Below are 16427 nucleotides of genomic sequence, written 5' to 3'. Positions count from 1 at the left end.
ATGAAGCATCATCGTCTAATGAGAACAGAGACATGCTTGTCGGCTTTTATTTGCCGGATATGCTTGTTGTCAGTCGTGTAGACATCCATCGTGGTTCCCTTCGGCAGCGCAGCTCTGGTAGACATCAGTTGTCAGAGGGAAGAATAAGACTCACCAGCTTGGGCCCTTCTTTGGGCTTTGGACATACAGTATCTTAATAATAAGCACATTGAAATGTGCTTGACTTTCACAGGAAGTTCTCCACTGGTACAAAGAAGAGACCATAAAATGCTGCCCTTATACCAGCCAAGCAGTAAAAGACAAATGTAAAAATGTATTTTCTACAAGTACAGATGTTCAGACATTTGGTTTAAGGGAAAATCATTTAAAGCTATAAAATGGTTTGTGTGAACATTTGCAAGTACCTCAGTGCCTTCTGTTTTATAAATACCAACTGTATCATCTTAAACTTAATAGAACGTGCATTTCTGTCAAACTAGAAGTTTATAGGGCGAGAACAGTGAATTCTGGCAATAAAACCTAGAGTTATAAAGGAAACTTAAGTACCGGTAATTAATTGATAACCAATCGAAACTGGTATTTTGCTGGTGTATTTTTAGATCTAATGATGATGATGATGGATATATTAGATAGAATGTTACAGTACAAGTACAGTCAAACAGTAGTATGTATTACAGTACAAGTACAGTCAAACATCCTGTCTAAGAGGAGCATTTCAAAACAGGTGTTTGTAGTTTGCTTATTGTTTCGAACTGTTGTTTTTTTTTAGTCTCACTACTCATTGGTCAGCATCGTCAGCCATTTGGGCACTTCAGCACAGTTTGGTAAGTGTTTCTGACATGTTTGGCGGCCACACATGGTCGAATGTCAAGATTTAAGAGTGGACTGTCCCTTTAGACTTAACAAATGTTGTCTGTCTTCCAGGCCATTACATCTGTGACAGTGTCTGTAGGCAGCAGATTCAAGGTGACAGAACAGATCGGTGGCTGGCTCTCAATGACGAAAACGGCCGACTCTCTGTCACCAGCGGAGGAAAGACGCCTACCTGCTCTTCTACCAGAGGAAGTGGCAGAAGGGCATACGCCCTTGATGCAGTGCTGCTGGCGGGAAAATGGTAGAGTCATTATTGAAGAGGAGCTGTTAAACTTCTTGGTTGTGAAGTTACATCAGTATAACATCTGTTTCTCTTTGTTCTGTGTTTCTGTCAGCCACCGGCAGAGGAGACGCCAACCTGCTCTTCTGCCAGAGGAGGAGGTAGAAGGACATACAACCTTGATGACCTGCCACTTGTTGGCTTTGGTGGCATGGATGGATGGATGGATGGATAAATAAAACAACTTTATTCTTCAAATTTTGTGATTTTACTGCACAAATTTCAACTTGGATGTAACAGTTTTCAAGAATAGATTTCTAGCAATGTGCAATCGTCTTCATGTCTGAAACTCCTATGGTACAACCCTGGGCACAATAAGTAACTTGATGTGGCCAAATGAAATAAATAAGAATAAGTGGAGATTACACTAAATACCAATCTGAGTTTTCAGGAAACAACTTTATTTCAGAAAATCCCCTCAGATGCAGCTACACAAGGAGGTCTTAGATTTAATTTTAAACTCAAGTCCATGTCGCAGCCGGTCAGTGTCAGTCAGCCACTTCTTTGTTCTCCTTTTACTTTAGTTGTGCAGAAAAAAAAGAGCCCAGCAGCTATTTTGTAAAACTTATACTAAGATACACTCTGGTGCACTTCACACGATCAAAGCAGAGACCTCAAGCTCCAGAGAAGAAAATCCCCTCCCTGTTCAGAATCCTGCAGCCTGGCAACTTTTTTTAAATCCCAGCGCTAGGTGTCATGGCCTTCCAGGATGCCAATGCATGCAGAGAGACAGTCAGCTAAATTTGCTTGTGGACTCTAATCTCAGCAGCCCTCTGAAAAGCCACGGACTTCCTCCGCTGCATGGATGCAGCTGCAGCCTCCGTGATGCCTTGGTAGCTGTCCGTCTCCTGAGAGTCCTCGCTGTTCTGGGACTTGGTGCTGTCCTGCGAGTCCGGCTTCTGCCTCAGCGCCCGGCTCTGTTCCTCCTTCAACTCTAAGTAGGAGCGAGAGAAGGTGTGAAAAATGGATGTGACGGGAAATGCCATGAGGAGGATGCCGCTCAGGATGCTGCTGAGTGCCACCACCTGGCCGGGAATGCTTCTGGGCACCATGTCTCCGTAGCCAACTGTGGTCATGGAGATCACAGCCCACCAGTAGCTGCCAGGGATGCTAGTAAACTCCTGCTTGGCACCCATCTCGCTCTCGGCCAGGAACACCAACGGGGAGTAGAGAGCCATGGCCACACAGAGGAACAGCAGCAACAGGCCGAACTCGCGTGTACATCTCCTCACCGTCAGGCCGAGTGTCTGCAGGCCTAAGGAGTGGCGGGCCAACCTCATCACGTAGAAGATCCGTAGAGCTCGCAGAACTCTGAGAACCAGCCCCACCTTCTCCAGGTAGTTGTTGCCCGAGCCTGCAGATTTCCCTCCCACTGACAGAGAGTCCACGATGAGGGTGATGTAGTAGGGAAGCAGCGCCACCACATCTATGACGTTCAGCGGAGTGCGCAGGAACATGCACTTGCTCTGAGTCTGAATGAAGCGCAGCAGGAACTCCAGGGAGAACCAGGCAACACACACCGTCTCCAGCACAAAGATGTTATAGCACCTCTGGGAGCACTCACCCTGCAGAGAAAATAAAAAGCACACTTTAAATATTGTCTCACTCACGTTTCACACCAGCAGTCATGCCCGTCAGAGTGTGCAAACTCTGAAGAGGCTTCGGATAAAGGGGACAAAAAGACATAGAGGTACATTTCAAAACCTCCCATTTGAAGAGTGGCAGAAGAGGTTGACACGTTTGATCTCACAGCAGAACAGCGATACTCTTGACGGCATGAAACAGCAGAGAAGTTGTTGAATGATTTGTGAAGCGTATGACAAAGGTTTTTATAACCTCATAAACCTCTGAAATTTACAAGCCTTAGCGATAAAGAGGCGAGGCCGGCTTGGGTAGACGACACCATGTTGGTCAGAAACCTCTGCAGAGTCCCCAAATTTAGCGCATCTGAAAGTTCTCTTTAAATTCCAATCCATTTTTTTTCCAAGACTGATGAAATACTGTTCATAAATATTTCAGAATGTAATTATAAGAGATTACGTGGTTATTACATAACAGTCAGCCCCGGAGGAGACTTTGATAAAGCTTTGCATTTGTATGTCCTATTAATGGCAAAAAGAAATGATTTATTTATTTTACAGGCAGAGTAATCAGAATACAACAATGGGCAGCATGGTGGTGCAGCAGTTAGTGCTGTTGCCTCACAGCAAGAAGCTCCTGGGTTCAAATCCACATTTTTAATGTTCTCTCCACTTTGCCTGTCTGGTTATAAACTTCAGGGATTCACTTCAAGAATGTAGTGTTTTTGCAGAAACAAAAATCTCTTGTAGCAGCTGGTAATTGATGGAACAATTGATAATCTCCTCACAGAGCTATACAACATGCTTTGGATGCGTGATGCATGTGAAAGAGTGCACCTGAATTTTCTTTCAAAGACCTGCTGAAGGAAATAAGGCCTGTTTTTTGTTGTTGTTGTTTCAGTCAGTGGCATTGGCAGAGGTACACACACTCTGAGAGCTGAATATGTAACATATTATATGGAATATTTCTGAGAGAAAAGCATTTTTAAATCCTGCATATGGATATCATGATATTAAGGACATTTTCCATTGCTGTAGATCTCAGAATGTCTCCATAGGTCCCTGCCAGCTGCTACCCCAGCCTTGGTGCTATTTTTTGTTCTGTGAAATAATAAGATAACTAGGATATAAAGAACACAGCTCGGGTTTGAGAGGATTTTGATTGGACCAGAAATTTAAAAACAAAACATTATTTTTTTGTTAGTACAGTATTCTTCCTTTTCAGAATGCCAAACGTATTTGGATGGTTTACAAAGGAGAAGATGCTTTGCTGCATGATTTATATTTAGCCAAACAGTCTCTTTATTCATTCTGAGGTAAAAGGCAAATCTGCTCTTTGGGTAAGCCTAAATTTCACACAGTCACAATCATCATTCCCATTTCCTTCTTTGAGCCCTTTCATCAACCCACCAGTGTCCCCATATTGTTGTAGCGGACCTTTTAAGTATCTTCAAAAGTGTTTTTTTATATATATATATATAGTTCTCATTAAATGTAGCGATAAAAGTGCTGCAATATGGGCTGACGTTTTAGTGAGTCATATACAAAGAAACAGGAGTCTAAATCCAGAACAAATGAAGGTGCAACTGTCCAAATCCTTCAGGAGTTAACTTATTTCCTCATGCTAACCGCTATCTATCACACGTCCTCTGTCATTAAGCCCAACTCTGTCCGTAAAGGAGTCTCTGCAACGGATGCCATCTCTTTCCTCGAATTGGCTGGTGTATTTGATTTGTTCTGTCAGAGCTTTTCTGGCTGAGTGCATTTCCAAACCCCCCCCTATCCATCCCAGTGCTGGAAAGCCTCAAACATATGCACAGAGGATTAAATTAAAAGCACTCAATTATCCATCTCAGTGATCAGGAGACTTTGACCCTGTCACAAATGAAGACAAGCGTGCATGCAAGCCAAACAACCCAAGAGGAGGCAGCTCACCTCTGAGCCTCACAGACAGGCTGGACTGGGTCTCATAGAGACACACTGCTAGCGCTTCTGTGCGGGGCACATCCCTTTTAATGGATTTATTTGCTGCTCTTATTTACTCACCTTGCCAGGCTCGCCTGTGGGTGTGTGTGTGTGTATGTGTGTGTGTGTGCGTGTGTTTGTTCTTGCCTGCCAGATTGCGTATTCAACACTTCTCCCTCTCTTCCAGAAACCGTCATAAAATGCTTCCTCACAAAGCTATAATCTTGTTACAGAACATATTGCGTGTGTGAAATCCTCGGGATTTTAAAGTAAAAAATTCCCATCCGGATTTAGGGTAATAGGAAGTTTAAAAATAAATAAATTCAGTACTGTAAGTAAAGCTGAGACTTTCTGCTTTTTGACAGGTTTGATGGCACTTCCTTAATTTTTAGATATCTTCTTAAATTTGCAATCTCAACTAGATCCAATTTGACAAGTCTGGATCTGACGCATTAAATTCCTTTTGTTTTTTTTTTAGTACATGAATCCATGTCTCTGTAAAACACAACCTTCTAATGACACCGATTAGGACAATCTTCAGATTACAGCAGCACTTGAATCATATTTGTCATTTTACCACAAATATATTAATACAAACATTGATGTCTAATTTGACCACACAATGTGGAAAACGGAACTTGCAGTGTGTATAATTTGATGTTGCCTGTATCGAGCAATCAGATGCTGAAGAAACTTTCAATACATAAAGCAACCTGAAGTGGTCAGAGAGTGTTGATTCCATATTCAGGTGGACGTAGATTCTGGATCACTGTTTCACTTTGTTAAACAAATACCTAGGAGGGGTCAGCTCATCATGCTCCACCACTATCTGGGCAGTTCGATCTCCACGACTCGCATTGTGCGTGGGTGGAGACGTGGCAACGCCACCACCAATCTGTAGCTGAGCTTCAGAGTCACTCGAATGGAGCTCATGTTTCTGTTGAAAGCCAAGAAGTTATGTCTTGGAAATCTTACAGGTGGTAGCACCAGTCTGGATAGCTAGTCTTGTTTAAAACACTCTCAAATTACTGCTTCTCATTATTTTGGCATTGATGACAAATTTGAATCTTGTTAGCATGATGTTAGTTTTTTTTGTTTCATGCGTGAGCTGAGCTGACTATAGAAGCATCTCTCGTTGCCGGGTCTAATCTAAAGTTCGTCCTGTTCACTTCAGTAATGTGAACATTGTTTCCAGCCAATTGACGGTCGTGCTTTAAAGCCACGCACGGGAGTAAGAGTCAATAAAGACGTACTAAAACAGTTTCAGTTCTCCTCGTACGAACTTTCACGGGTCTGACTAAAACCTGTAACAGAGGAAGAGCTTGAAAAGATTACATGTTGATTTCCAGATGCATGTAAATCAGAATTAATGGTGTCCTTTTTTCTCTTCAGATTCAGTAATTACATCATCGTAATTAGCAATTTAAAAAAAAAAACCTAATCTTTATCTTGAAGATTTTTAATCCACCTGCACGATCGAGATTAATCAGATGTTTTAATAACGTAGGGAAATGTATTTCTTTCTCAGCAGCATGAAAACGCTGCTATAACTCAACCACACTGAGCTGGCCTGGACCCAAGCTATTACGCTTGCTTGTCAATATTCAATATTCATTTATTGCTGCCAGCTCTTTGGGGAGGGGGCGAGGAACATTTATGTGTTCTGTTCTCTTCTGCAAGAAAATATTTTTTCATTCCCCTCACCCTGTGATCCTCACGCATTAGTGGCTTTCACAGCAAGCATGATGCCGGATTCACTTCAACCTGGAACACTGAAGCGCTGCGTTTATGAAATTATGAACCCATAAGGCTGCCCTTTATATTATGTTTTGTGCTGCTGTGGTGGACAAAGCTCTCCATGGGGGGGGGGGGGGGGGGTCATCTAATCTCATCTGATCATCCTCAGACAAATTATCTTCTCTGCTGTCTTATGTTAAAACGCATTATAACGAATGAACTGCAGGCAAAATAGAAGGAGAAAATTAGTACGTTTACTGTCAGCCTTTGCTTCTTGCATGTTATTGGTTTACAGGGAATAACAGCCCTCCAAACAGCTCTTACACTTCTGTCTCCACTGAGGCCTTAATGGGCAAACGTTGTTGGCATTAACATTTACGAGCGAGGTTAATGCGGCTAAATTGGGCTAAAAATTATTGTCTTGAGTCAAATATTTTTTTTGTAATATTCCACTTAAGCAAAGCATTTGGAGACAAACTTGAAAGCCCGATCTCTGGAGATCTAAATTCTCTCCATGCTCTAATGAGATTTTGGCAAACTGTACATTCGCATCAGTTTATTTCCTTTATCCCATTCACACAGCAAAGTGTTTCCTTTGTGGCTCCACTGTAATAGTTTTAAAATAGTCAGTATTACACTGTTTCAGGAAATGACATAGAGACTAATCGAACTCCAAATGATTATACTAATGCAAATGCTTTTTCTATAACAGGAGACATTTAATACTTAAAGTCAATGTTTCCTCTTCATGTGTGGAGAAGCTGTTCATCTGGGAGGAGCGGTTAGAGCTTAAGCATATTTCCACCTAGAAATAATGAAATGTTTAAAGGAAGACATTATTTGACCTCTTTTACTTTCCATTCTTGGAGGCTCTAAATTAATTTAAAATAAACAGGAAACGTGACTGCCTGTGAAAACAAGACATTTAGATACCTTTCTATTTGCATTAAGCTCCTGCTGCTATTCAAGTCATGTAAGGGTGGGACGTATAGGCAGTCGCCTGAAGACAGCACCATTAGTCTTCAAACCTTCAGGAGGAATCTTGACAGGTTCATTAGACGAAATGTCTTAGGCTGTAAAAAAATATAATAATGCAGAAATCCACAAACGTAATGTAGACAAGGATCTTCAATGTTTCCTTGCTAAAATCTAAAGAGTAGACTCTGTTGTCAATATTTAGCTTTAAAAAAATAAAATCTTATATCAATTAATACTTATAGCTGCATTAATAATAATAATTACTGTATATGATAAACAATGAGAATAAATAAAAGCAATGCTGAGGACTGTTACCAAAACACTTTTTGGTAACAGCACAATATTTTTCACAGAGAAAAATTCCTAGTATTTGAACCCTCATTGACAATGACAATAAACAACTTCTGATTCTGATTCTGATGACCTGAGCGAACAGTTGGTGCCAACCCACTGGGTGACAGCATCTAGAGGTGGTGCCAAACCATGAGGAGTTTACTTTGTGTAAAATTAAAGTCACATTCATCTCTTTGTTTTTCGTTGCCGTTTACGACGTGTTCTTTTCACAGGAAACACACCACAGAAGCAGATCCACACGTAAACTGTAAACACGGAAGTGTATTGTCAAATCCCACGAGTCGCAATTAGAGACTAACGGTAGAGAAAATAGAGAATGTTCTAAAGTTCCTCCGTAATACACAAATATTCCCATGTGGATCTACAGGTTGAGCTTCAGAAACTACTCAACAAACACTGCAAGAGAGGCGTAAATCATGACCACCATGATGGAGTGTACATTTCAGAGAAATGTTTGATGTGCACTTCCAAAGACCAAGACAGATTCCTCCTCATTTCCGACAGCATTTGCTACAGCATTCCTCTTCCACCCCATCCGGAGCGCTGAGTCATCAGTCCCCCGTGATGATAAATGACTCAGGCAAGGGTGTAGTTTAAATGGCATTTACATCAGAATGGGGCGCACTGGTTCTCTGAGGCATGAGCGGAGTCGCTGAGAGGTCAGACCCACAGCACGAGTTCTTGCAGAAGACAAATGGGTAAAACAGCACTTTACCCATTTGCAGCGTAATCAGCAAGATAATTGAGGTTTTAATCCCCTGTTCATCTCGAGTGTGTGGAAGAGCTACCATGAAATGTGAAATGCATCTTTTTGTTTATGGCAGAGAGAAGGAGAGTTGGTAGAAAAAAAGGTCTCCCAGTCACCCAATGCCGCTCTCAGAGCCTCATTAGATTAGACAGCCAGACTAAGTGCTTTCCATTCAAGGCAGCTGCTTCAAAAAAACGTCTGGTTTCGGGTCACATGACTGTGCTTCCTGGGTTTTAGGTTGCATTGTGCTCTTGCTTTAAATTTTAACCCATATCTGACAGTTTAGCAACATGACATAAGATGTTTGTGCACAATAAAAACATTCATCTTTCAGCTGCTTAAATATTCTGGCCAGAAATTCAAGTGGCAGGCAGCTGGCGCAGTGGGTGGTGTCGTTGCCTTACAACAAGAAGGACTTCTGTGTAAATTGCTGATAGACATGAGTGTGATTGGTTGCTGGATGTACTGTTACTCGTCCAGAGCCCGCCTGCCCTGCTGCCCTGCTGCCCAGCGTCAGCTGAGATAGGCTCCAGCGCCCTGCGACCCTAAACAGGATAAGTAGTTAAGAAAATGAATGAGATTTCATTGTTTTGTTTCACGAATCCACCCACGCGGTGGGTTTTGTTCGGGAGCCGCTTTCAGCCGAGGCGATATGAAACCGCTTGCCAAGCTCAATAAAGACAAAGTCAGCCACTACGTGAACTTATTGCAGCTTTTAGCAGGGGACCAGCCTGGATGCGTCCCTCGAGAGGTGTTGCAGGACAAAACGCACAAAAGGGGAATTCAGTAATTATTTAGAAACTAGAACGTGAGAGATAACACCGGTTTATCTCTTCTGGATGTGTAACGAGATGGCTGACGTTTTCTCTCCACACTCCCACAGTGGGCAAATATCACCGGGGACATTGCTAGGGCTGCTGCCTCGCAGCAAGAAGGTCACAGGTTCGAATCCGACACCACTAAAAACATGGGAATTAGGTGAAGTGGTTACATTAAATTGTCCATAGGTGTGTTTTTTTAAACTATATATGTACAATATTTTAAAATACAGAAATGGGTGCCTGAGGAAACTCTTCTTTCGATCTCCTCTGATGTAAACTACTCAAAGCTAATTATCATTTGGAGGGTGTGTGATTGGAGCGAATCAGTTGGGCCGACTCCAGCTCACAGAACTCAGAGCTGAGCTGATCCAGGATGGTTGGCAGCCACTGAAACATTTTCTTTAGCGTGAGCGATGACAATGCAGGAACTGAAGCTTCACCGCCATCAACATCGCCACTCTAATGTACGGATGCTGATCAAGACCAGCCTCAGGATGTAAACAAAGCTTTAAGGACAGAAGTAATGTTTTGGGGTACTTGGAGATGAAGGCTGTTCCAATTTGCCATCTCTCGCTTTAGTGGTGGTTAAGGGTTCTGGTTTCTAATTGTGTAATGCTAGGTTTCCTACAAATGTCAGCCACTTCATTATAACCTGACAGCCTTGCCGTTTTGGCGTTGTCCCCCCCTGTGACTCGTTTTCTCTCCTAATGAACTGCTCACTTAAAGGAGGAGTCAGATTCAAGGCATCTCTGGGTGCATTAATTGGCGCTACGTTGATGCTCTCAGCTGTCCGGCGTTTGAGGCTCTACTCACACCTGCTGATCTTCAGATTCATATAATTAAAGCTGCAGATTCACACAGCCCATAATGACAGATTACACTTCATCACGGTGGAGAGGAGATAAGAGGAGGCTGCGCTCAGCTCTATCAATGTTCAGCTTTGTTTTTCCTCATTGACCTCCGCCCACTCCCAGGCTGCTGATGAAGACATGCAGGTCGTTTGACAGAGGCAGAAGCTGAACGTTTCTTTTTTTTTCCTAACTTCCAGTTCTCTGCTGACACCATTAGGCCGACACCATGGTGCTCTGCAGCCAGATCTCTGAGGCTTTTGAAGCTTTTGTCAGAATTCAGACATGAAAAGGCTCGAGTGGAAGACATCGTCAGCTTTGATATGCCTTCGGCTCCACATGTGTAGTCAGTGGAAAAGAAAGTAGGAATTTGTGTTGTGAGAATTGTCCTTTATTGGAATCATTCTACCAAACAGATTCCAGCTTTGGGATCCTATCAGCAGTGTTTCTGAGAATGCCGACCACTGACCACCTCTAGTTAAAATCACCATGTGCATCCTAAATTCTGCATATTATTTTAGTGTGATTTTGTTTTGTTTTTATCACCCAGCTGTTGCTTTACAGTAGAGCAATGGCTGAGACATCCTGACATTTCTGTGCATGCTAACCATTCTCCATCTGTTTGTGCACAAAATAAAATTATAAAATCCCTTTAACTCTCATAGAGAAAACAAACGCATGCATTACCAAGTGTAACGCAAAGCCGTTGTGAGGGTTCCAGTTTGGCATTATTAATTGAAAGAGAAGAGAGGACAGCCTGTCTGTCTGTCAGTCATAGCAAAGCCTTGCCCTAACGCATCGAACATTGTGCTGTATTAATGACTTGAAACTAGAGCGTAAGCCATAACTTTATGAGAATACTCTTTCCTGGTGTACCGGTACCTCTATTCTATTCTCTATTCCCTCTTTCCACTTCAGTATATTCATATAATATGTCATGTTTTTGCGGTAATATGTCTATGTCTAAATGTGTCTCCACCTACACCAGCCTGAATTAAAATGAATTCAAAACGAAATAAATTATTGGAGTTACCATTTCAGGTTCCTCAAATCTGTTTTGTTTTTTTCATTGGTCAGCTTTAGGTAAACAAGCCTTTAACTGTACAGATTAACACTCCATGGTTACTATTTGCATAATCATCATTTTATATAACAATAATCATCTTATTTTGGGCTTCTTTTATATTCATTTTTGGAAGCAGGTCAAAAAAAATAATAAACAAAACAATGGCATGGGGAGTATTGGATTTAGAAAATGCGGAACTGAAACCCAAACCTCAAAAAGACTGCTTATTTAAGGTGTGAATATATATAGTATGCGCTCTCATTTTTGCATTGTGTATGCGCTGAGTTCTGTGTACATTTGGGAGTACACGGATCTAATGGAATGAGTGCTGCACAGACACTAAAGGAAAGAGACAATAATCAGATATTCATGAGAATGGAGGGGCGGCCTCGCTGCCTCTGAGCCTTCGCCTCTGTCACAATGATTTTAAATAAAGCCAAGGAAAACTCAGTATGTGGGCTGCAGCCTCGACATAATCTGAATTCTACTGTAGCAGCTGTAAGACGTTCCCATCCCTGAGACTGCTGGGAAAAAAGGAATCGTAAGGTAACCCTAACCCTACACAGACACCGGAGAGAGGATGCTAATTTACTCCCTCAGTGCCACAGAGGAGAAGTTTTTTTATATATCCATATAAATATATCCATGATTGGTAATCTTGCCTTCAATTTCAAGGATGTTTTGCTTTTTGAACTTTATGTGAATGGCCATGATGGCAAAATGCTGCATGTCACTGCTGTCGCTGGATTAAATTATTCCAATGGGACCTAATTCAAAAAATGAAATATGAGTAAACTCATTCCTTTTCTTGACTCTGAAATGTTTTTGATCCCATGCAGACACGAGGAGAACATGCAAACTCCTCACTGAAAGGTCCCAAGTTGGATTTGAACCTGCATCCTTCTTGCTGTGAGGCAACAGCACTATCTACTGCACCACTGTGCTTCCTATGAGCAAATAGCTTATATATATTGTGTACAATATAATTATATAGACTATATACAATATAATTGATAACGCTTAAATGAAGGAGCGTGGAGAAACTTCTTTGTGAAGGAGTAGACAGAACTCACCCTCTCCTCCTCCTCCCTGAGGTCCGGCATGGTGCTGACACACAGCGTGACAGCAGTAATGGCTACAAATAACACTGACAGGCAGGCAAAGATCTTCCCTGGAAGGCCGGAATGGGGGTTCTCCACCATGTCCCTCAGTCTTCGCATACAGCCCCCTCCCTGGACCTCATCCGGTTCCCCGACTCCCGGAGAAAGCCGGCTCTCCTCGCAGGACTGTGGCGAGGCGAGCTCAGCGTCCTCCTCCTCCAGCCTCTGCTGCTCCTTGTACTCCTCTTGCCTCAGTCGCAACTTCCTAAGGCAGCACCAGTCCAAGTTTGTCTCCTCCACTCCCCAGTACAGCAGTTCCTCCTGGAAGGACAGGGCACACATCTCTCTTAGGAGGCGCAGCTTACCTGCCGCTAAGAAAGTGACAATGGTACGGAAAGCAGACGGGCTTCGGTCGAAGAAATACTCGTTGCGGCTGCCGTCGTAGTCGTCGCATACGTCCATGATCTCGGCTTCGTTGTTGCAGCTGCGCAGCCTGCCAAGCCGCGTGAGAGGGAACTCGTCCAGGGTGGACCATGGGATGCGGTACTTGATCCCCCCAACATTAATGATGGCCGCGCCATCGGCCACACCAATCTCATCTCCATCCTGCTGGCGAGGATGAGGCTGGAGCAGGAGCTGGGCTCGCTTGTAGAACAAACCCTTGTTGGCGGTGACCTCCTGCGGGTTCTCCACACGGCGGAAGCGGAAGGGGGTGAACTGGTGTTCAGTGCTGCCGGCCAGGAGCGCCACTTCCTGGTACATCACTGCCGGTCAGTTGGGGACTCTGTCCTGTGCAACGTGATGGGAGAGGGGACTTCACAGCGTATGTGAGGCGACTGGGAGATTGTCACCCATTTAGGAATACGGGGTGTCTCTATAGGGAAAAAGACAAATCAACAATTACTACATGTAAAAGGTTTTGTGACAGGAAATGGGGATGAGAGTGAGGGCGTTGGGATGCGACGTTATGGTGCGAGTGAGATCGAGCTCATGGCCCCCCCCAGAAGTACTGTCGGCTCCGTCTCTAGGACAACGACCCAGACAGTTCAGCGCATGAGATGTTTGAAAGGCGTGGAACTTCCCTTCAAAACTGAAGAAGCCTCTCTTGGATGAAAGGTGAAAAGTCTTTGAGCTTTTCTTACAGATCCAGCTGACTTAATTCGACACAGAGATCACTTCGCATTGAGGCAAGGACGTTAGCATGGTTTGATGCGATCTACTCATGAACATAAACGTGACATAAAGCTGTATGAAACAGTGTTTACTGCAAAGCTTCATTCAAACCAAGCTTCACGGTCAGTGACAATAGACGAAAGTAAAAACATATCTATTCAATATATTCACCCGGTCGTCTTTCCAAATGGACAACCTGCATAAAAATGTATGTGATAAAGGACGAGTGAAGTTTTGTTTTTACAGTGATGTACTTTTGTATCATCTGTTATGCATTTCAGGCATAAAGGGAATAAAACACACGAGGAGAGAGACTATGAGAAATGGAGAACTTTGACAGAACGATTCCTCTCAAATGAAAGGCAGTGCTTTAATATGCAGTTATGCAGCATATTAATTCAGCGGACTGACAATTCCTGGTTGCCAGCTGTCATAGTAACACAATCGATGTCTCTCGGCGCAGTCGACTGAATCTGAACCGAACAACAAAAGTAACAGAGTGAACACGACTGGGATAAAGGCTTTCACATCAAACATCTGTGACGCGGCTCCTCTCTGATGAAATCAGAATCACTTGATGTGATTTCTCATGAAATCACATCAAGTCCTATCGGAATCACGGGAATGCTCGCCTTTTTTATTTATCAACCCCAAAACACAGGAGATAAGATCACCAAAGGCCCAAGGTGGGGCGCCCAAGATTAGTATCAGCAAATCAGTATCTGGAAAATTGTGAAATATGGTCACAATCACCCCTTCCGTTTGAATTATGATGTTAAATAATGAGCAGAAAGGTGTTAGTGAAGTGGATATTTGGTATATTTAATATAATATATTTAACTTATTTGTAGTCATTTGTAAAATGGACATTTGCATATCCACCCAATTCATGCTGCAGAGATACGATACCATTTCTGAGTATTATTTCATGATAATAATAATACATTTTATTTATATAGCGCTTTTCTAAAAACTCAAAGTCGCTTAAAAAGATAGAAACATTTTTAGTGTTTCCGTCTCAGAAAAATAGGTGTATTCAGAATTTGGAGTGATCCTTTGCTCACTCAGGAGGGCTGTACCCGGCCTGCTCTACACGGCCCGCCACACCCGCCATCAGCTCATCCACATCACCTGTGCTGCTCTGCACACCTGCTGCTCATCTCCTCATCAGCCCCACGGCCTTTATATTCTGCTCAGTCCTCAGGCTGCCATCGATTTGTTCCTACTTTCCAGCACTGAGATCCTGATTCTGGTTCACGTGTACCTGCCCGGCTTGTTTTTTGGGGTTTTCGTCTGTTTGCCTGCTACTCTGGATGTGTCTGCCTGATTGATCTGATTACCTGGTTTGTGTGATCATTAAAGTTACCCTTCTTCTCCTGTCTTGCTTTTGGGTTCTCCCTGTCTGAGACCTGACACACAGAGTAAACAAAGTTCTAGAAGGGTCTCCACATAGGGGCACTGAGTCTAATAAAGGTAATCCAGGCATGGATTCAGATTAAAACAAACCATTTTCGGCAGGACTGTGCCACGAAAATGTGTTTGATCTAACATTTATTCCTTATTGGCGTGACTGATATTGGAACAAAATTGCTTATTCCCCTTTCTCACTGAAGATGTCCAATACAGAACATGCCTGCGTCTGTATATCACCAAAACCTTGCCGTTCTTGAAACAACTAATTCTGTGTGGATTAGTCACATTTGTGTTTTACCTTCTTCCCGAGAGCTGTTCAATCCACTGCATGTTCTTTCTGCCACCAGTTGCTCATGCAAATAAAATGTACATGCCTCTTTGTATAAACTTGTATTTCATTAATCGCTGACACATTTGCCTTCCCGCTGCCGCAAAACCCAGTTTTTCATAAAGCGCCTGAGGCAGAAGCCTATTCTGAGCTCTTGAATGACACTCGACAAACCATCTGAATTGCTGCTGAACGGTTGGCTCTCCTCTGGGCAAGTTTTTTTTTTTTTTTTATGTCACTGGCTGCTCTTAAAAAATTATGACAATTATGCTTCTCGCCTTCAAAACCGGCGCGGCAATCAGCAACTATAAAACAAGTCCGTCATCAAGAATGACGAACGGCATCTGCAGTAATCACGGAGAGAGCGCTTTGCACAACAGAATCACATGAATAACAGCGCATTTCACACACACACACACACACACACACACACAGGAACTGATGGCTTTGGTTGCTGTTTTTGACCTGCCAGATTTGGCTCTTTGGAAAAACATGCATTTATTCACTTTGGGAATAATGTTAAATCCAATTACCCATGATGCCATACATTTTTTTTTTTCTTTACTCAGAGGAACGCCTTCCATGCGAGCTCTGTGTATCACTCTGAGTGAAAAAAAATCATTTTTTCACTCATATAAACTCATCAGTTTATAGTGGACTGTTTTTCTGGGAAGATTTGGCGCACTGACTTTCATATGAGCGCCACGCAAAGAATAATATCTGCCACAAACTTCCAGAACTCAATATTCAGTCATCTGCTTCTCAGGCACTTCTGAAGCGCTAGGGCAATCAAAAAAATTAAGAATGAAACCTGGACTTTGAGCCCACAAGTCACTGTCAATCCTTTGAATCAAAGGGATGGATTTAGCTATATGTGCGTATAAGCCAGAGAGAGCATAAAATAATAGACTGAAAAAGTTGCTGCAAGGGGAAGGATCAATTTGGCAGACAGCATGAAAAGAGAGAGAGAGTGACATTTGCACAGGATTTATTTGTGTAGAGTGTAGAGGACGGCAGAGTGCAAATGTGTTTACGTGTTAATAAGTTAAGAATATGGAACATAATAAGAACCGTAACCTCCAACTTTTTTTTTAATGTGCAGGTTCACTGTCAACCAAACACTTCAATTTAGCTCACCTTCGCCTGCAGAGGAGGGCCGATGG

At 42.8% G+C, this 16427-nt stretch overlaps 1 protein-coding gene across 1 annotated transcript; it reads right to left on the bottom strand.

Annotated features, from left to right (window-relative positions):
• Window positions 1-1890: 1890 nt before the first annotated feature.
• On the bottom strand, window positions 1891-13112 carry kcng2 (potassium voltage-gated channel, subfamily G, member 2). The gene is made up of 2 exons (XM_068747575.1): window positions 12324-13112; window positions 1891-2718 (listed from the first exon to the last, which is right to left on the bottom strand). Exons 1-2 carry the CDS (start codon window positions 13110-13112, stop codon window positions 1891-1893), a joined length of 1617 nt encoding a protein of 538 aa, XP_068603676.1.
• Between the last annotated feature and the right edge of the window lie 3315 nt (window positions 13113-16427).

The sequence above is a fragment of the Brachionichthys hirsutus genome, chromosome 13 (assembly GCF_040956055.1).
Source record: "Brachionichthys hirsutus isolate HB-005 chromosome 13, CSIRO-AGI_Bhir_v1, whole genome shotgun sequence".
NCBI lineage: Eukaryota > Metazoa > Chordata > Actinopteri > Lophiiformes > Brachionichthyidae > Brachionichthys > Brachionichthys hirsutus.
This window is presented reverse-complemented; position numbering and strand designations above follow the sequence as displayed.